The sequence below is a fragment of the Oryctolagus cuniculus genome, chromosome 4 (assembly GCF_051225735.1).
Source record: "Oryctolagus cuniculus isolate XC-2025 breed Fujian yellow rabbit chromosome 4, ASM5122573v1, whole genome shotgun sequence".
NCBI classification, from domain to species: Eukaryota; Metazoa; Chordata; class Mammalia; order Lagomorpha; family Leporidae; genus Oryctolagus; species Oryctolagus cuniculus.
In genome coordinates, this window is record NC_142870.1 from 99,990,901 (window position 1) to 100,013,064 (window position 22,164).

Here is a 22,164-nt window from a genome sequence, read left to right on the forward strand (position 1 = left end):
CAGATCAGCCCAGTTCCAGCCATTGTGGCCATTTGGGAAGTGGAACATAGGATGCAAGGCCTCTCACTGTCTCTCTCTCTCTATTTCTTTAACTCCACCTCTCAAATAAATACATAAATCTTAAAATAAAAAAATACTACAATGCAGCACACAAACCTTTGCAAAGGAGACACACTTGCTCTTCCCCCTGTCCAAGGCCTCTCCCCAGTCCTCCCGCCCGCCCATCAGGTGCATGTCCTCCCCTCTTCACAGGGTCCTCTCTGACCACCTCTTTCCCTTTTCCTTCACGGAACGTACCATGTTTGTGACAACACAGTTTTTACTCAATGTCTGTTTTTCCAAATAATTGTATGTCCCAGGGTGGGGGGTGTAGCTCATGTTTTTGTGACCCACTGACCCACAGATACACCCTGCACTCTCAAGAGCAGAGCAGAATTCACTCTTTATTGGCTGCGTGAAAAAATAAAATCATACGTGGAAAATTAACCAACCATTTTCAAAGCCAGAAAACAGCAAGAAGAGGGAATTCTTCAAATACCGAGACAGGAAAGAAAAGGTTATCTGACATCCTTTTGAACAGCCACTATCAAAGCCATGAGGATTTGAACTGCATGTGGGTAAAATGTTGGCCTGTGCTGTTCCTAATCTGTCCTGGTGCACATCTGTGCTCCTCCATACTCAAACAAAGTGAAAGAAACCTGCTCACTCCAGACACACTAGAGATTATTTTCTAAACTCAGCAGCTAAACACCAGCCACAGCAACTGAACTCGGGCTCCCTGTCTCAAGTACAACCTAAGGAAACAAACGGCCACAGACACAGCGACTGTGGCACTGGGCATGGAACAGGGAAGGCAGTTTGGAAAGTGCCCTACATCAGTGCCTTCTGTTGTATCTAGAGGGAAAGGCCAGCTTGTTCATTTAGTTCAACTCAGACCTTTTAAAAAACGCAATAAAAGGAAATTATTAGAAAAAGGAAATGCCACTTGGAAGACAAAGCAATGTCAAACTCAACAAAAAATTTCCACATGCTCACTCCCTGTTTCACTACCTATCTCGTTGCAGACCCATACCCACTAGTCCAGTCTGTGAACACTCTCTGAGTAACAGAAAAGAAAATCCTAAATGCCCTAGGAAACTCCTCCTCCTGAATGCAGACTCTAGCCAGACATGTCCTTGGGTCCCTCCTGGTGCATCTAAAGGATTGTTTGGCGGTTTGGCTGTCAAGATTCACAATTAATATATTCTTGGTACATCGGGTGATGTGCTAAAAGCAGAGCCGTTATGAATATAACAAACCCCTAGGGTTTTTTTCGTTTACAAAACTCTGCTTATCTCCCTGATCCCATAAGGAAGAGAGGGCACCCAGGATGTGGTGGGTGATGGAGACGGGCTTCCCAACGAGGGACGGAGGGTGGTCCTGGGTGCCCTGTCTGTGGGGGCGGGGGGACTTACGCTCTCTGGAACTCCGGGATGCTGAAGATGGCCTGCATGACAGAGCTGAGATAGCAGCTGTTGCCCAGGTTCTTCAGACCCGTGTACCCGGGGCCGTACATGGGCTTCAGCTTCGTTCCCGACTCCTGGATCACTTCCCACTCACTGACCCGCGGCTTGATGTCATTGTCCCGGAGCCCATTCTCTGTCTGGGGCAAAGTCATGGCAGAAAAACCATTTTAAAAGTGCTCCCAACAAAGATCCCATGAGCTACTTCTGATAGCAACAGCTCTTTCTGCCATTTTCCCCCAATCAAGTAAAGAAATAAGCAATCTAATTAAAAGAAACTGAGAAATGGTGATGGTTGCACAAAAATGTGAATATACTTTAAACTGTGATTCATACCCTTAAAAATGGCTGAAATACGGGGCTGGCATTGTGGCACAGTGGGTTAAGTAGATGCTTGGGACACCAGCGTCCCGTATGGGCACTGGTTCAAGTCCTGGCTGCTCTACTTCCTATCCAGTTCCATGCTAATGCACTTTGGAAAGCAGCAGAAGATAATTCTTGGGCCCCTGCCATCCAAGTGGGAGACCTGAATGAAGCTCCTGGCTCCTGGCTTCAGCCAGCTTCAGGCCTGGGCACTGCAGCCGTTTGGGGAGTGAACCAGCAGATCAAAGATCTCTCTCTCCTCTCTCTCTCTCTCTCTCTCTGTAACTCTTCCAAATAAATCAATCTTTTTTTTTTTTTTTTTTTTTTAACAGGCAGAGTGGACAGTGAGAGAGAGAGACAGAGAGAAAGGTCTTCCTTTTGCTGTTGGTTCACCCTCCAATGGCCGCTGCGGCCGGCGGATCCGATGGCAGGAGCCAGGTACTTATCCTGGTCTCCCATGGGGTGCAGGGCCCAAGCACCTGGGCCATCCTCCACTGCACTCCCTGGCCACCGCAGAGAGCTGGCCTGGAAGAGGGGCAACCGGGACAGAATCGGGCGCCCCGACCAGGACTAGAACCCGGTGTGCTGGCGGCGCAAGGCAGAGGATTAGCCTAGTGAGCCGCGGCGCCGGCCTAAATCAATCTTTTTTAAAAAATGGCTAAAATGGGGCCGGCGCCGCGGCTCACTAGGCTAATCCTCCGCCTAGCGGCGCCGGCACACCGGGTTCTAGTCCCGGTTGGGGCGCCGGATTCTGTCCCGGTTGCCCCTCTTCCAGGCCAGCCCTCTGCTGTGGCCAGGGAGTGCAGTGGAGGATGGCCCAGGTGCTTGGGCCCTGCACCCCATGGGAGACCAGGAAAAGCACCTGGCTCCTGGCTCCTGCCATCGGATCAGCGCGGTGCGCTGGCCGCGGCGGCCATTGGAGGGTGAACCAACGGCAAAAGGAAGACCTTTCTCTCTGTCTCTCTCTCTCTCACTATCCACTCTGCCTGTCAAAAAAAAAAAAAAAAAAAAAAAAAAAATGGCTAAAATGGTAGATTTAGTGCTGTGTATATTCTACTACAATAAAAAAGCAAGCACATGAAAAGGATGGCTATAAAAGGGAGAAAGAGATGGAAGGAGAATGAAACATGAAGAGGATTGGCAAAAAGAAGCAAGTAGACCATTATCAAATAAAGACCCAACACAGCAAACAAAAAGGCAGGGCATTTGGACAGGAATGTGGGCTAAAGCTACGTGACTTGGGAGTGCCTTGAAAAAGGAAGGACATCCATAGAAGGGAAAAGAAAAAAAAAAAAAGCAAAGGTGGGTCTGAGAGAAAAAGAGGAGAGAGAGAAAATAAAAACATGAGGAGACAGAGGCAGCCGGGAGGAAAGGACCAACACCACAAAATGCATATTTAAATGGTGCCTCAGAGGGAAAACTATTCCACAGTCACAGTCTCCCCTGGAAACCATGGTATTAAAAGAAGCAAAGCTTTTCCATCAACAATATGGTGCTGGCTTATTCTTTCCACGCCTAGGAACTCGGCTTCCCTTCCTGAAGCTAATTAAAGTGGTGCTGGTCACGGATCATTTTAAAGGTCATCTCCCCATAACTTCTCCCTGTGGTGAACAAAGTGATTCATGCAATTGTCTATCACAGGGGACAGAAATCCTGCAACTACACTCCAACTAAACAAAATGGTACTGGACCAGTTGGCCTTTTGCTTACAACACACAAAAAAATTCTAGGCTGTTAACCGAAACAAATGCTAATGAAGTGAATGCAACCATTAAAACATAAAATCTATAAAATAAAGATCTGTGTTACTGGAACTGTACATTAAATAAACCAAACAGCTGCCTCTCCCACTCACCCCACAAAATGGGATTAGAGACAAAAGTAGACCTTCTCACCCCATGCATGTGGAGCATATCGATTCCAAAATGCGCTAAGTGCTTGGCCAAATGAGGATCCAAAACAGGTTCCTCTTCTTGAAAGGAATAAACATCTGGAGGGTGAACAGAAAACAGGCACTGAGAAATGCAAGCAAGTCATTTAATATCCAACATATATTGACTGAGCTACTATGCACCAGGCTTGAGATATATCAATGGGCAAATGAACAAAAACCTTGTGATGTTCAACTGGGAGAAAGACAGATGATAAACAAGAAACATAACAAACGGGTGTACTGTATAAAAATACACACATATCAGGAAATGAAACACTTTCAGGAAATGAAACATCTCAATCAAGAAAATAAAGGCTATCTGAAGTTAAAATAATTTAAAATTGATAAATATAAGTCCCTAACACTTGATTTTTTTTCTAACCAGGAGCACAGTGGCATAGCTCTTAAGTTTAGGAAGAGGCAGGTGAAGGAGGAGGGTGGTGGCCATAGCAGGGAGAGCCCATGAGGGGACAGGGAGGACACGCGGTCCCTTACCATGCAGGTGAATGGCTGGATGGGGGTGCCGGATCCAGGACAAAACCAAACTCTGCCGGTGAAACCCTTTGTATTCTTAGACCTTCCACCTCCCCAGCTGCCACCCCCACCACAACTTCACCCCTTCCTTCCAACTTCAGTGTCCATGCCTCAGAGAACTCTGCAGAATGTGTGGGGCTTCTCAAACATGTCACCCCATGGCTCACACAAAATGAGTATGTGTCTGGGTTCCAGGGGACCTAGGGGGCTCCAGACACCCCAGACCCTGTCTGACAGCCCCAGAGCCTGAGGGATCTGTGCCTTGGCCAGACCGGAAACCCAGGAAGTTCTGTGCTGAGGGGGGCAGTTCCTCTCCTTGGGTTAACAGTATTCCACCTTTCAGCACACTGCTTTCAACTGAACCTGGCTTTTCATAAGGGGGAGCATGGCCCTGAAGCTGCAGGATCACCTGGGAGCTCGTTAGGAATGCAGGATCCGGGGCCCCATCCCAATCTCTGAATGAGAATCTTCGTTTTAACAAGATCCCCAGGTGCACAGCAACCTCGAAGTAGCTCAGAGTTTTCAAAGCTATCCCACCCCTGCCTTCTCTGTCCTCTAAAGCAATACAATGAGGGAGAGCAGAGGCCGGCGCCGCGGCTCACTAGGCTAATCCTCTGCCTTGCGGCGCCGGCACACCGGGTTCTAGTCCCGGTTGGGGCGCCGGATTCTGTCGGTTGCCCCTCTTCCAGGCCAGCTCTCTGCTGTGGCCAGGGAGTGCAGTGGAGGATGGCCCAGGTGCTTGGGCCCTGCACCCCATGGGAGACCAGGAAAAGCACCTGGCTCCTGGCTCCTGCCATCGGATCAGCGCGGTGCACCGGCTATGGCGGCCATTGGAGGGTGAACCAACGGCAAAGGAAGACCTTTCTCTCTGTCTCTCTCTCTCTCACTGTCCACTCTGCCTGTCAAAAAAAAAAAAAAAATGAGGGAGAGCAGAGAACATTCTCAAGCCCATCTCACAGGTGAGGAAAAGAGGCTTATAAATGCTAAATTATCTTGGCCTCATATCCTGCAGGTGGTCCCAAACCCCAGGTATCTGACTCCTGCCCAGTCCCCCTCACTCTATATGAGAATATTCCTTTAGGTATCTCAGGATACCAGTAGCCTTGATGAAGAACCATTTGTAGAAGACAGACTCAAGAATCGAAATTTCTTCACTCCTAGATTTGAAAAACAAAATCTATTCCAAGGAAAATAGATAAAGATACCCCCAAGACAATAAATGAAACCCTCTCCAATGAGGTCCCTCCTCCTGAGAAAATTACCAAAAGAACAAGTAATGTTCAGACACTATTGGGGCCAGTCAGCTTTACACAGGTGCATGGGTACCTACTAACCATACCCACATATGTGGAGATGTAGTGCCCTCCAAAGGAAATTGTCTTCCTATTATTTGTAGGTTAAACACTGGCCAGTGTTCTTTTCTACTCCTCTTCCAACAAGGCCCATTTTAACTGGGATAGCAGCAATCAGATATGTTTTTTAATACAATTCAGTGCTCTCAAAACCCAAATAGACAAACTCCAATCCAAATAATAAACGTTTCCAAAAAGTTTAAATACTCAAAAGGCTTTAAAAAAAAAAAGGCATGTAAACTAATAACTTGAAACAAATGCATTGCCAATATTCTTGGCAGGAAGTGAAAACAGCATTCTCCAGGCACTTTAATTTTGATTACTATTAACTAGGGACACAGTCTTGAAAACTCAAGACGTTAAGCATGAGATCGGCACTGTGGTACAGAAGGTTAAGCCTCTGCCTGCAGTGCCAGCATCCCATATGGGCACCAGTTCAAGTCCTGGCTGCTCCACTTCTGATCCAGCTCCCTGGTAATGCACCTGGGAAAGCAGTGCAACATGGTCCAAGTCCTTGGGGCCCTGCACCTACATGGGAAACCTGAATGAAGCCCCTGGCTCCTGGCTTCAGTCTGGCCCAGCCCTGGCTATTGAAGCTATTTGGGGAGTAACCCAGCAGATGGAAGATCTCTCTCTCTCTCTTCTCTCTCTCTCCCCTCCTCCCCTCTTTCTCTCTGTCACTCTCTCAATTTCTGCCTTTAAACGAAAAAATATTAAAAAAAAAAAAAAAGAATTTAAGTCTCTAATTATCAGAGCTCTATTGTAAAATAACCAAACTGGGACAAGTGTTTGGTGTATAGTGAAGGACTCTGCTTGAGACAATCATATCCCATATCAGAACACCTGGTTCAAGTCCTGACTCCTTCCCTTCTGATCCAGTTCCTTGCTAATGTACACTCTGGAGGCAGCAGGTGATGGCTCAAGTACTTGAATCCTGGCCACCCATGTGGGAGACTTGGATAGAATTCCTGACTTCTGGTTTTGGCCTGGCCCAGCCCTGGCTGTTGCAGCCATTTGAAGTGTGAACCAACAGATGGAAGATCTTATCTTTTTCTCTCTCAACTCTCTCTCTCTCCCTTTCAAACAAAGTGAAAAAAATAAATAAATGTAATTTTTTAATCTGTGGGCTCATTTAAAAAAAGAATAAAATTACTAGAACTGAACCATTTGTACTGGCCTAGAATTTTGAAATAAGTGAAAAATCTCACTGTCCTTTGTGGTTCTCAACTCATGAGGCTCTTGTCACATTGAGAAATTAACACTTTCTTCCTACTCCAAAGACAACATGATTTGGTCAGACTAGAATTATTTGTTACCCCAATGACAAAAGCAGTTTAGTGAGTGACATGTAAACATGTAAGAAATCTAAAAGTGAACTGTGATCCTTAAACAATGCAATCATGAAGCATTTATAATTGACACATAGTCAGAGAAATATTTTGAGTGGACTCCATAGCTGAAAATGCTGCCTTGTACTCATGCAGGAGCAGGCACTGTGGTAAGTGGGGGAAGAGCCACTTGGGGAGCCAGCATCCCACATCAGAGGGCCTAGTATTGAGTCCCACCTCCATTTCCAATGCAGCCTCCTGCTAACGCACTCTGGGAGAACCAGGCGATGGCTCAGGTACTTGGGTTCCTGCCACCCATGTGGGAGAACTGCATGGAGCTCCTGTGTCCTGGCCCTGACCTGGCCCAGCCCCGGCTGGGGTAGGTGTTTGGGGAGCAAACCAGTGGATGTTGCCTCATGCTCTCTGTGGTTCAGTTTGTCATTTAACTTGAAATGAGACAGAAAAGATAAAATAAAAGTTTAATAACAGAAATATTCCATCCATGTGATGGGCATGTACGTGCAGTACATTCAACAGTGAATTTAGGAAAAAGGGTAGAGATGAGGCTAAGGCAGGAACCAGCACTGAGAATCTGTAGGAGTCAAAATGGTGAGCATCTGTGACCTCTGAATGAAGAGATTTATTTTTTCTTGGTTTCCTGTGTTTTCTAGACTTAATACAATAAGCGACTGAAAAGTGTTTTCCCCCAAAGGTTAGCATGATTCTATCACATGGTTAGGACTAGAGTTGTTTCAGCCACACAGATTAACTTGCCCACTCATTCATTCATTAATGCATCACAGTCAACAAACATTTACTGAACACCAAACATACCCAGAGCCTGAGGACAGAACGTTAACTAAGATAAGCAGGGTCCCTGCCCAAGTCTAATATTCCAAACAGTCTCAGAAAGAAATGCGGTTTTGCTGTGAGGGTGCTCAGCAGACACCTGGCTGCGGTTCTGTGATGTAACTTTAGGCTAGTTTCCTAAACTCCAGAAAATCAGACAAGTTCAAATCTTCCCCTCAGGTTCAAAAGGTAACAATGTACCTCAACAGGGACAGGGGTTTAGCCAGGCAGTTAAGACTCCTGTGTCCCATATCAGAGTACCAGGGGTCATTTCCTGCTTGCAACTCCAAATTCCGACTCCAGCTTCCTACTAAGGCAGATCCAGGAGATAATGGCCTAAGTACTTGGGTTCCTTGCAACCATGTGGGAGACCCAGATTCCCATCTTCAGCACAACCCAGCCCCACCCAGCCCCAGCCATTGTAGGCATTTGGAAACTAGTGATAGTCGTTCGCTCTCTCTCTCTCTCTCTCTCTTTCTCTCTCTGGTTCTCTCTCTCTCTTTCTATCTCTTTCTCTGCCTCTCAAATAAATAAATTAAAATTTTTTTATAATGCACCTCAAGTTCTTATGTTGGGGGTTGGCATTGTACCACAGTGAGCTAAGCCACTGCCTACAACACCAGCATCCCATATCACAATGGGTTCAAGTCCCAGCTGCTCTGCTTCCAATCCAGTTCCCTGCTAATGTGCTTGGGAAAGCAGTGGAAGATGGCCTAAGTATTTAGATCCCTGCCACCCATGAAGGGGACCCATATGGAGTTCAAAGATCCTGGCTTCAGCCTGGCCCAGCCCTGTCTTGTGGTTACATGGTTATGTGGTTATTTGGTGAGTGAACTTGCAGATGGAAGACTCTCTCTCTCTCTGTCACACTGCCTTTCAAATAAATTAAATAATTTTTTTTTTTTTTTAAGAGAAGAGTTCTTGGGGCTGGCACTGTGGTGCAACAGGTTTGGACCCCGGTCTGCGGTGCTGGCATCCCATGTAGACACCAGTTCGAGTCCTGGCTGCTCCGCTTCCAATCCAGCTCTCTGCTGTGGCCTGGGAAGGCAGTGGAGGATGGCCTGGGTCCTTAAATCCCCTACACCCATGTGGGAGACCCAGGGGAGGCTCCTGGCTCCTGGCTTCAGACTGGCCCAGCTCTGACCATTGTGACCATTTGGGGAGTGAACCGCCAAACACTGAGGAAGAGAAATGAGGAGGAAGAAGGGTTCTCGCCAGATGCAGCTCTCATCCGCTGGGATCGGTCCGCCAGGCGTTTGTACTTCTGCGCATGAAGTGCATCTGCCACAACAGGAAAGGAGGGGAACTGAGAACGCCCCAGCAATTGCATTTGAAAAATAAACAGAGAGAATGGAGTCAGAGGCCTGGATGATCACTTTAAAGATGGAATAGAACTCCCAGCCCAGAAAAAAAAACCTACAATGCAGTCAGGAAAGGAAAACAGAGCACAAAGACATCAATAAAACAGGAAAAAAGAAAGAAAAAGGTGAACCGGAGGAGTAAAGTGTGCAGGTGTCTTCCTCCGTTTGTTTGCTCCACAAGTATTCACCAGGCACCTACTGTGTGCATGGGGGCCATACCAGATGCAAGAGACATAGCCTGGCCTCCCAGCCATGCTGTCTTGGTGACCACCATTAAACAGAGTCACAGGATCCCATGAGAAGTGCTACAATGGAAGAGCAGGAAATGCTACTGAGCACACACCAGCTGGGTCAAAGCGTTGACTCCAAAGGCTCAGGTTGTGAGGAATTCGCAGGAGTATGTGCCTGGGTCAGGGTGAAGATGACCAGGGAGAAAAACCAACTGGAGAAGCCATGGAGCCGGTGCAGCCACTGTCTGGGGCAACCCTGGAAGCTGAGCTACAATCACCCAAGGCACTGAGGCATCGTCCTAGATAAATAGCTAATTCCCCCACTGGAAGAAAACCACACCCCTGTCCAGGCGCCATCCTACCCAACTCCCTTCCCTAAAGGAGTCACAAAAAGAAACAAATAAATAAAAAAGGAGTGGGCACAAACATTTGGCCTAGCAGTTAAGTCGCTCATATCCCATGTGACAAGTGCCCTTGGGGCTGGTGCTGTGGCATGGAGTTCAGCTGCCACCTGCCATGCCAGCATCCCATGGCCAAGTGCCAGTTTCAGACCCAGCTGTTCTACTTTCAGTTCTGCTTCCTGCTCATGCACCTGGGAAGGCAGCAGAAGATGGCCCAAGTGCTTGGGTCCCTGCCACCTACACAGGAGACCCAGAGTGAGAAGAGACGAGCCTGGCCCAGATCTGGTGGTTGTAGCCATTTGAAGAGTGAACCAGTGGATGAAAGATTCCCTCTCTCTCTCTCTCAGATCTGGTGGTTGTGGCCATTTGAAAAGTGAACCAGTAGATGGAAGATCCTTCCCCTCTCTCTCTCTCTCTCTCTTTCTCTCTAATGTGGTTGTGGCCATTTGAAAAGTGAACCAGTAGATGAAAGATTCTCTCTCTCTCTCTCTCTCTCTGATCTGGTGGTTGTGGCCATTTGAAAAGTGAACCAGTAGATGGAAGATCCTTCCTCTCTCTCTCTCTCTCTCTCTCTCTCTAATGTGGTTGTGGCCATTTGAAAAGTGAACCAGTAGATGAAAGATTCTCTCTCTCTCTCTTTCTCTGTTACCCTGCCTTTCAAATAAAAATAAATCTTAAAAAGAAAAAAGCACCTCACTCTGCCTTCACCTAGACAGCTCTTTGTTTGTGTAGTGATCAGTTTCTTTGTTTGTTGCTGTACCCATGGGGACCCAGCATGGAATGTGATAAGGGCCCACTTTCACTACAAACGCCACCACCCTGGCAGAGCTGGGGGGATCAGGGCTTCCTGGGAGAACTCAAATCTGAGACCTCCCGGATGAGCAGGAGTTTCTCTCTGAACAGGTACCTCCTCATTGTGGGAAAGAAAACCAGGACTGCCAGATCACACCAGCATTCAGTCTATGAGTCCACAACCTTCTTGGATTCCATGTTCACTAAGCAATCTTCTAAATATAATTCAACTTCCCACAGGGAAGGAATGTACTGGTCAAGCTGACATAAACATCCCACTCACTGGCAGTTGTGGTTCTCACTATGAACTAAAAAACAAATGCCCTGACTTTGAGACCCTGTCTCCTTGACTGCATCAGCCTGGGGAGCCTAGCAAGTGTGGAAGGCGGGACCCTCGGCAAAGGCGACCCCACCAGGAGACAGCCATCCACCCCCAGACAGGGACACCCTGCCCTCTGCCAGCATACACAAGGCTCATCGTCAGACAGTTCAGGAAACTTTATGCATGTTTTTGTTAATTTATTTGGTTTTCAAATAAACAATAATTTGCAGTTATCAATCTATTAAACAGATTTAAAGGATATAAAAACAGAATTGGTGCACCCCATAAACTAAAATGAAATGACAAGTGAAAATAATCACTTCTATTAAAACCAACTCTTGACGTAACATACACAGGAAGGAAAGCTGAATTTTGTTCAAAATATTTACCATTATTTCAGTTGAATGAATTCAAGAGCCACATCCCAGAGTGTATGATCTGCATGGTTGTTGTAAAGGTTTGTACCGTTGATGACTTAACTGTGAGTATGTATTCAAATTCTCTCAATTATATAAGATAAACCCTTAAAGCTCTTCTTCTTTCACAAGGAGAAGTAAAGAAACCTAACAACTATGGCTGACAATGGGTTAATACTCTTAACAGCTGGAGATCTTATAAACCAACAAGAACACCTACGCATACACCTACTAGAAAGTCAGCCTAAGACATTCACAACAAGAAATGAACAAATAAAAATTTTAAGGGGGGGGGGGCAGACATTGGGCCTAGCAGTTAAGAGGCTACTTAAGTCATTCACGTCCCATGCCAGAGTGCCTGGGCTTCAGAAGCAGCCCCACTACCAATTCCAGCTTCCTGCTAATGTACACCTTGAGAGGCAGCAGGTGACGGCTCAGCAGTTAGATCCCTGTCACCCACGCGGGAGGCCTGGATTTAGTTCCCGCATCCTGGCTTCAGTCTAGTCTAGCATCAGCAGTTGTTGGGCACGTGGAAAGTGAACCAACAGATCAAAGCTAGTTCACTCACTCTGTCTGTTGCTCTGTCTGGTACCAGCACCTGGGACCCTCTTAGCTACTCTAATGAATTAAAATAATTCCATGAAATTTGGAAGCAGGAAAACTCCAATTTGTGAAACAAAGGAATTTTTTTATTAAAGATTTATTTTTATTTATTTGAAAGAGTTACACAGAGAAAGAAGGAATGGCAGAGAGAGGTGTCTTCCATCCAATGGTTCACTCCCCAATTGGCCGCAATGGCCGGAGCTGTGATGATCTGAAGCCAGAAGCCAAGAGCTTCCTCCAGGTCTTCCCACTCGGGTGCAGGGGCCCAAGGACTTGGGCCATCATCTACTGCTTTCCCAGGCCATAGCAGAGAGCTGGATCAGAAGTGAAGCTGCTGGGATTTAGCAGGCACCACGGCTCACTAGGCTAATCCTCTGCCATGCGGCGCCGGCACACGGGATTCTAGTCCTGGTCGGGGAGCCGGATTCTGTCCCAGTCGCCCCTCTTCCAGGCCAGCTCCCTGCTGTGGCCAGGGAGTGCAGTGGAGGATGGCCCAAGTACTTGGGCCCTGCACTCCATGAGAGACCAGGAGAAGCACCTGGCTCCTGCCATCAGATCAGCACGGTGCACCGGCCACAGCGTGCCGGCCACGGTGGCCATTGGAGGGTGAACCAACAGCAAAAGGAAGACCTTTCTCTCTGTCTCTCTCTCTCTACTGTCCACTCTGCCTGTCAAAAAAAAAAAAAAAAAAAAAAAGAAGAAGAAGAAGTGGAGCTGCTGGGACTTGAACTGGCACCCATATGGACTGCCGACACTGCAGGTGGCAGCTTTACCCACTACACAACAGCACCGGCCCCCAAAGGAATCTTGGCGTGACCTCTCAGTTCTCAATTATAAAACAAATGAGAAATTAAACCAGTTCAATGGAAGAGCAATGGTTAATGAGAATGTCCCACACTGAGGAGAAATATCTTGGTTTGTTAACCCTTAGGCAGACTAATTCAGACATAGAAAGATAGCAGAGAAGGGCTAGTGCTATGGCATAGTACGTTAAGCATCTGCCTGCAGCACCGGCATCCCATACTGGCATCAGTTCGAGTCCCAGCTGCTCCACTTCCAGTCCAGCTCCCTATTGACGGCCTGGGAAAGCTAGCGGAAGATGGCCCAAGTGCTTGGGCCACTGCACCCACGTGGGAGACCCCGAAGAAGCTCCTGGCTTTGGTCTGGCCCAGCTCCAGCCATTTCAACCATTTGGGGAGTGAACCAGCAGATAGAAGACCTCTTTGTCTCTCTCTCTCTCTCTCTTTCTCTCTCTCTGTAACTCTGCTTCTCAAATAAATAAATAGATCCTTAAAAAAAAAAAAAGATGGCAGAGAAAAGACAGATATCTTTACATTTCTCCTAAAAACATCATCTTACCTTAAAGCAAAGAAACAAAGACTAAAGCCTGGAAAAATAGAGAAGACTGGGTTGGATGTTGGCCCAGATCAGTGTTTACTGAATGCTCTCAGTGATGATACAATAAAGGGTTCTTACAGCCGCTGCCCAATATTTAAGTTTCTCATCATCTTCCTTTCCCTCAGAAAAAGAGGGATGGAATTAACTGGATAATAAGCATGATCAAAACTAGAACAAACTGTGTGAAAGCAAAAAGAACCAGACTGATTCTGCAGCTGACAGTTCAAGTAGGAAACCATTCTGACCCGTCAGTGTGAGCGCCACCACAGCCGGATGACGCCAGGACTCTTCTCCATGATGAATCCATCTGTTCCTAAAGTGATACTAATCTCCATGATGAATTCTAGGCTCCTCCCAGGACTCGAGTGGCGGACTAGATTGCGCACATCACTTCAAAATCCTGTGTCCTGCTCTGAACCCTCAGCCAAGAGACCCACAGAAGGATAATGACTGATTAAGACCTTGCCACGTGCATGTGCTAAACGCTTTATGCACATTAACAATACATGAGAGAGGTACTGTCGGCATCTTCAAGAGAATCTGAAACGTTACTCAGTGGGGCAGGCATTTGACGTAGCAATTAAGATGCTGTTTATGACGCCTGCACTTCATATAAGAGTGCCTGGGCTTTAATCCTGGCTCAGCTCCTGATTCCATCTTCCTGCTAATGCACACTCTGGGAGGCAGCAGACAATGGCTCAAGTACATGAGTCCCTGCCATGCAATCCAGAGAGACCTGGATTGAGTTCCCAGCTCCTGGGCCAGCCCTAGATGTCATGGGCATTGAGACAGTAGACCAGCATATGGGAGATCTCTTTCTCCCCCACCCATCCCCAACACACACACACACACACACACACACACACACACCCATGTATGCCTTTCAAATAAATTAAGCAAAAAAATTTTTAAAGAAAACTTACCCCAGGCCTCACAGCTAATTAGAGGCAGCATCAGGCTTCAAACCTGGGTCCTCCAATTGTAAGGACTTGGCATCTAGTTAAATCTAAGCAGAGGCCACTGCACATCCCCACATGCAGGAAAGGCACACTCACCTGCTCCATCAGGAGTGATGGTTCCCAGCTTCACGGCCAGTGGGTAGCCCATGTCTCTGTAATGCTCCAGCGCATGCCCGTTACCCCCGGAGCTGTCAAAGAACCACTTTCCACACAGGATGGAGCCATCGGTCAGATTCAACCAGAGGTTTTCACGCAGGTCACACCTGGCACACTTCCAACCACTGGAAAGTCGTTGGAGAGCAGTCAGAACAGCCGGAGCATAACCACGAAGCAACACGGAGCAACAGCACCTATCAAGCTGGCGGTCATAGGAAAGGCTCCACGCTTCCTCGTCTGCTCTCTCCCTGAGCAGCAGGTGCACTCAGCTCCCTGCCTGCCTCCCAGAGGGAACGGCCCCTCCCAGCATCTCCAGGGTAGCTTTTACTTCAGAAAAGGGATGCACAAGTTGGAGGTAGATGGGGAAGCAATTTCCTCACAATTCCTACATAGAGGGGACTAGGGCTTCAACAAATTCAAAATACGTGTTTAAAGGGGCCAGCACTGTGGCTCAGCTGGGTAAAATGCTGCCTGATCCAGCACCCCATATGGATGCCAGTTCATGTCCCAGCTGCTCCTCTTCCAATCCAGCTCCCTGCTAATGGCCTGGGAAAGCAGCAGAGGATGGCCCAAGTCCTTGGGCCCCTGCACCCATGTGGGAGACCCAGAAGAAGCTCCTAGCTTCTGACTTCAGCCTGGCCAAGCCCCACACAGATATGGCCATTTGGAGAGTGAACCAGCAGATGAAAGATCTGTCTCTTTCTCTCTATAACTGCCTTTCAAATAAATAAACAAATCTTAAAAAAAAAATACATGTTTAGTTTGAAAGCATTATCCATATAGACAGTAAAATTAGTTTAAACAAACTCCTACTGTACTATAAACCTAAATTAATTAGAAAGGTAACCAACCACACTGAATTAAATGCCAGCTATGTGTCAGGTGCCTTATAAAAAAAGGCAAACCTAAATCTAACAAACAACTCTAAGCACCAGTATTACCATCCCCATCTTTACAGAAGGATAAACTGAGGACCACAAATAATGCTGTTTTCCTAAGATCACCCAGAACATGAATGCAGTAAGGTCAGAGTTCAACAAGTTTGGACACAGCCCTAACCCATCTGCAATTTCCCTCCAGTACCAGCCTCTGTAAACACACCTGCACCCGGTAAAAGATGCTAATGTGGCCCAAAGAGCATTCCAGCCAAAATGTGGCAAGCAAAGACAGTTGTAAGTTGAGCTTCCCTTGAATGCAGTCTGAGACAAAGATTCAAATCTAAATGCTTGTTTGGGTGGTGATCCCAGGGGAGTAGAGAGAGCCAGCCAAGAGTCGGAAGCCAGTACGGAGTGTAAGCCCATGACCACTATGGACAGGTGTGGCTCAGACCAGCTGGGGAACCATTGGGACAGACATCCCACCTGGAGGGGCAGGCAACCAAGGTATTCACCCACCCACTCCACAGTCACAGGAGGACTCTGGCTCTAATTCTGCCTGCCCATGCACCAACACAGTGGGCTTCAGCAGGCAGAGAAAGTCCTCAAACAAAGAGTGGCAGGTGCAATGGGGATTAGGTATATGGGCTGAGAATATTCAGCATCTACTACAAAGGTAAAGAACAATTTTGAGTTTGTCTTTCATAAAAGGCACCTGGTAAAATATATAACTGTTAATTTTGAGAAGAGGTCGGAAGACAAAGATCCCTCTGACTCGTTCAAGGGGTAAAGTCCATTTTACTGCTTGACTCTCACCTTGGAGGAATTCTGACTCCATTGTCCAGTTGGGTGAGGTTATTGGCATATTTAGATACTGGCAACTCATTTTCCCATGTGTCTGGGTCCTGCTTTCTGTATGGCGATTTTGAGCTGAGAACAGCATCACAAGCAATTGTTACCTATAAGACAAACCCAGATGCACATATAAAAACAGTTTGTGAGGAGAAACTTCCAGCAAGTGAAATTAAAACCTTCTTAATAAATCCAGTTTAACTGGAGAAACTCAAACAGCATAGCTACGAAAGCTAGATTCTAATTTCCTGCACTTTCATGTGAATCTAGCCACAATCGTGGCACTGACCAGGACACAAGATTACAAGGGATCAGACTTCACAGTCTGGATCAGACTTCACAGTTTCTACCACTTAGTCAACAGGGTGAAAAGTCTGAGGCGAACAGTTTACAAGGAAGAAGTTAGGTCCATAAATGCCCAGGATTTACCAGGGTGGTGTGTTTTCCTACTAACAAATGAACACCCAGATATCCAATATCCTCCACTCATCACACAATGGCATGTGCTCAGCGAACTTGATTGGAATGTAAGCAGCATGGCTCCATTTCTTAATCTGGTGCAAATGTGACCCTGGATGGGGACAGGCCCAGGTGTCTTTGTGCCAGATTAGTTCACCTCACGAACAAATCTGTGATGTCCTGCTTAGCACCAACTGACCTCAGGCCTCTGCCTTCTCCCAAACACGACAGATCCTCGCCATACACTTCTTATCCCATTTGCTTAATGCAGCAAGCTATTTCTGGCTGACTTTAAAAACTGATGTTCCGTTAGGAAGTAACATGGTGCAGCCATTTTGGGAAAGTGTGGCCATTCCTCAAATGGTTTACCAGTCACCATATGACAAAGCAATTTCACTCCTAGGTGTGCACCCAAAGGAAATGAGAATCCATGTCCTCACAAAGGCTTGTGCAGAAATGCCCACAGCAGTAGTGTTTATAATAGTCAAAAATGCCTTACCAATGATAAATAGAACATAAAATAAAATGTATGTTTCTATAACAGAATGTTATTCAACAATAAAAAGGAATGAATACTGATACATACTACAACATTGATAACTTGAAAAATACATGCTACAAGAGTGACATATTCTATGATTCCATTTACATGAAATGTCCAGAAAAAGCAAACCTATACACACAGAAAGTGGATTAGTGATTGCCGGAAGCTAGAGGGCAATAGAGTGTGGGGTGGTTTGGTAGGGCAATAAATATATTCTAAAATTAGTGGTGATGGATGGTCTACTCTGAATACAATAAAAGCCAATGAATTGGTTTCATATTCTGTCAGTAATATTTTATACCACCTGTTGGCTATTTTCCCCTAAATAGCACTGACAAGTGATGCCTCAACCAAGCCAAGGAGGAAGTTCTTATAGCCACCATCCCATCTCCATGCAGTCCATGAAAAATTCGTATGAGTCCCCATTTCCATTACATCCTTCCTCGTCCCAGCCACCATCAAGGCTCATCTCCATGGCCACCCGATAGCCCCTTTATGATCTCTCCCCTCTACTCCTGCCCACTCTTCTCCTTACCCAGTGAGAGTGATCTGCTATGAAAATTAGATCCTATCCCTCCCCCGCTTAAAGCTCTTCATGGTGATGCTGACCACTACGGACAGAACTAGGCTAGGCACAGATGGAAACAAGGAAGAGGTCCCTGACCTTAAAACTCTTAGAATCCATTTCAGACCTAGATGTTTCCCATTCATTGCTTACCGCAAGTGCTGTTGTACAATCAACCTTTCCTTTCAATGGCGAACATTCAGCCCCTTCGTGCAGAATGTCCACACAACACAGGGCCGAGCTCACCACCAGCCCCTGCCACCCTAGCTCTGGCCACAGCATCCTAGCTTTTCAGTCTTGCCTGTTATAACCTCCCTGTTTACTTCACAGACTCCCTCGATCATTTCTCCGTACTCCTGTGGATTTTCTCCACTCCTTTTAGATCTCTTATTAGTGGTCTTGTTTGCAATGCACAGCAATTCTGAACAAGATTCAGATGTGATCATCTCTCCTTTCTTTGAATATCCTTCCTGGAAACATTCAACAAATGTCCCTACACTTCTAGGCCATAGATCTACTGTTTTCAGCATATTATCTAAAATCACTTAAAAGCCCTCTTTAGAGGGTATAGCTGAGGTCAGGAGACATCACCCTAGCATACACTGTGGATTAGTTTTCCTTGGATTTGTTATGGAGAGTGAAGAGACACAGGCGCTAGTCCTGGGTTCATCCCAGTCTCTGCCAACCTCATGCACCCTGCTACAACAGAGCTAACCAAAACTGCCTCCTAAGAGTTGACTGATAAACCGTTAAAAAAATTTGCAAAAAGGTCACTAAACATAGCCAATATGAAAAATTAAATTGTGCAGCTGGCGCTGTTATATAGTAGGTTAAGTATCTGCTTGCATCGCCAGCATCCCATATGGGCCCAGTTTGAGGCCTGGCTGCTCCACTTCTGATCCAACTCCCTGCTGATGTCCTGGGAAGGCAGCAGAGGATGGCCCAAGTGCTTGGGCTCCTGCCTCCACGTGGGAGATCTGGAAGAAACTCCTGGCTCCTGGCTTCAGATCGGCACAGCTCCAGCCTTTGTGGCTACTTGGGGAGTGAACCAGTGGATGGAAGACCTCTCTCTCTGTCTCTCCTTCTCTCTCTCTGTAACTCTGCCTCTCAAGTATATAAATAAATATTTTTTAAAAATTAAATTGTATATAAAGTCACAATTATAAAATATACTTTTAAAAAGGTAACATAAATTCAAAACTTCCTCAAGTCCAAATAGTCTTGGGCCCTTGAGATTATTTGTGCCTGTGTGGCTGAACAGTGGAAATTCCACATAGGGGAATTTCTATTGTACATCTCATCCCAGCACAGCATCCAGCGACGCCAAGATGGGAGTATTTACACCAGGGGAATCAGCACACACTACCAAACCAGGGAGCCCACTGTCAAACACTGGCAAGCACACCCCTGCTGGGCTTCCTGATGTCTAAAATGAAGGCATTGGATGTCAGAGCCCAAGATCTCTGCTGCTTCCACCAGGCTGTGCCTCTGGGAACCCCGGGTCTTTCACAGGTGATTTAACTTCCTGGCAACACCTATAAAGTCTCTGAAAATGAAGTTGTTCTGGCCTGAGACATTCGAGAGATGAAGGAAAAGTCACCTGTTCAGGTGTTTTGCAGTGCAATCATTTTTGCGATTTAAAAGTTCAAAAAGAGAATCATCAAAAACAAAAAACGTAGCAAAAGAATGGGAGGAAAACACAGCGGCCAACATCTTTTATGCAGACAAATCCCATGGGTGACCATCAGAGGAGGCTTGGTAGGCATTCTCCCTACCTGCACTTCCAAATAATCTTTTTTTTTTTTTTTCATTCCAAAACTGTTTCTTAATTCTTAAAAATCCTATAAAAATCATGATACATCTCACTGGATTTGGGTTTGTACGACACCTTTCTTTGAAGTAAAAGTATTTTGGATATAGGAATAATTTGAAAGATATTTTTATCAACTTTTTTTCACAAGACTGCTTCATGAGCAAATGAAAGATCACTTTTCATAACATTTAGCCGCAACAGGTTTCTTTACACCTTTTCTGGCAACAGAAAAAAGAGTAATATCAAACAAGGACAGTAAGAACTCTCAGTATTATAGAGACATAAGCTATAGTATATGATTTCAGGTAACGGGACGAGGTAAGACCATTTTGTCCACTAACATATTTCATCCTTGGTAACAGCCACATGAGTCAACACAGGGAACTGGAGAAAGCCAAGGTAATTTAATTCTGCATGGCTTACTGAACACCATGCACTTAGTGCCGAAAGGATGTGTCACAGTCCAATCATTAGAACAGCGACAACAGACAAATACACAAATTTCTCATTTCTACGGTCTCATATTTAGAGACAGAGTAGATCAAGGCAAATAAATTATATGGTGGAAACTCAGTTCCTAATGACATGAAACCCTCAGCCAAAATGTCCCCTCTTGGCAGGAGCAGGTGAGCAGATGGCTACAGACTGAGCCACGCCATGCCCAGAAGACTCTGGGACCTGAAGACCTGGTTGTGGTTCTGGCCGAGTGTCAGGAGGGAAAATATGAACTAACCCCTCTACACTCCACCCACCCACATCCCATTGCCATCTGTGGTCTGGCTCTGGGAGGTCAAGGTGGGCACGGAGCGGAAGAGAAAAAAAAAGGAAGGGACTTGAGTGACAGAGGCAATACAGGAAAGGATGAAAATGCAGGAGAAACAGGGAGGGTCCCTGCAGTGCAGGAGTGGGGAACACCCAGCCCTCAGGCCAAAGAAGGTGCACAAAATCACTTAGTCTAGTCCTGCTAAGGCAATCACAGGCATGACTCAAAATTGAATAAATCTACAGCAGGCTAGTTTTAAGTCAATAATTTTGTACGGTCTTCGAATGATGTTATAAATATCCAAATGGCCCTTGTTAGAAAAAAAGTTTCTGGGCCGGTACTATGGCATAGGGGGTTAAGGCATAGTCTGCAGTGCTGGCATCACATATGGGTGCCAGTTCAAGTCATGGCTCCTCCACTTCTGATCTAGCTCCCTGCTAATGCATCTGGGAAAGCAGTGGAAGATGACCCAAGTGCTTGCGTCCTTGCATCCACATGGGAGACCCAGAAGCTCCTGGCTCCTGGCTTCAGACCAGCTCAAGTCTGGCCTTTGCAGCCATTTGGGGAGTGAACCAGCAGATGGAAGAGCCCTCTCTCTGTCTCTCCCTCTCCCTCTTTCTGTAACTCTGTCTTTCAAACAAATAAATCTTTTAAAGAAGAGGAAGGAGGAAGGGGGGGAAATAGGAGATGGAGAAGAAGGAAGAGGAGATGGAGAAGAAAAAGGAAAAGGAGAAGGAGAGTAAGAAAGAAGAGGAAGAGGAGGCCGGCGCCGCTAGGCGGAGGATTAGCCTAGTGAGCCGCGGCGCCGGCACACGGGGTTCTAGTCCCGGTCAGGGCGCCGGATTCTGTCCCGGTTGCCCCTCTTCCAGGCCAACCCTCTGCTGTGGCCAGGGAGTGCAGTGGAGGATGGCCCAGGTGCTTGGGCCCTGCACCCCATGGGAGACCAGGAAAAGCACCTGGCTCCTGGCTCCTGCCATCGGATCAGCGCAGTGCGCTGGCCGCAGCACGCCGGCCGCGGCGGCCATTGGAGGGTGAACCAACGGCAAAGGAAGACCTTTCTCTCTGTCTCTCTCTCTCACTGTCCACTCTGCCTGTCAAAAAAAAAAAAAAAAGGAGGAAGAGGAAAAGGAGGAAGAAGGAGAGGAAGAGGAGAAAGAAGGAGAGATAGAAGAGGAAGAAGAGGAAGAGGAAGACAGAGGAGAAGAGGAGGAAGGTTTCCCCACCACTGCAGGGTTCAGGTGTCCAAGGGAAACCACCTGGCTTACCCATCGCATCACCACCACCAGGTGGTCGCAGGCAGCTATGGGTGTGCAAGGCACAATGCTGCAGGACCCTTGTCACAGAAGTCACATGCTCGCCCTCCCCTCTTCTCTCACTTGCTACCCTCCCAGTCCCCCAGAGCGCACACACACACAGCACACGCACACACACCTGACACAGAGAGTCACGCGCATCTAGCTAGCAGCCGTGCACACTCACTGACCAGGGCTGGCAATTCCTCAATATTGGGCAGTGCTATTTCATAGTGGTCTGGGAATATGACAAGTTTGGCTTCATCTTCATATTCATAATCGTCGCTATTTAAATCGTCGTCAGTATCTAGATCTGAGGAGGAAACAAAGACAAAGAACAGGAAATGAGGAAGACAGCACCCCACACAAAGGGAGCGCTCCCTGGAGGAGCCAGGAACCCACAGGGACGCAATGCCAAAGTCAAGGACAGATGCTTACCACTCCCTCCTCCCAGACCGTCCCTCGGCTCCCCAGGATGGCAGGTCTTTCCTTCTTCCCTAAG

General features: G+C 46.8%; 1 protein-coding gene across 1 annotated transcript in view; it reads right to left on the reverse strand.

The window, feature by feature from the left end:
* Nucleotides 1-22,164, reverse strand: part of USP13 (ubiquitin specific peptidase 13) — a 122,748-nt gene that overhangs the window by 56,817 nt on the left and 43,767 nt on the right. The window contains exons 4-8 of the mRNA XM_008266542.5: nt 21,854-21,975; nt 16,191-16,333; nt 14,440-14,624; nt 3,761-3,855; nt 1,455-1,642 (exon numbers count right to left, since the gene is read on the reverse strand). Coding sequence (XP_008264764.3) covers nt 1,455-1,642; nt 3,761-3,855; nt 14,440-14,624; nt 16,191-16,333; nt 21,854-21,975 — 733 coding nt within the window. The remainder of the gene's footprint in view (nt 1-1,454; nt 1,643-3,760; nt 3,856-14,439; nt 14,625-16,190; nt 16,334-21,853; nt 21,976-22,164) is intronic.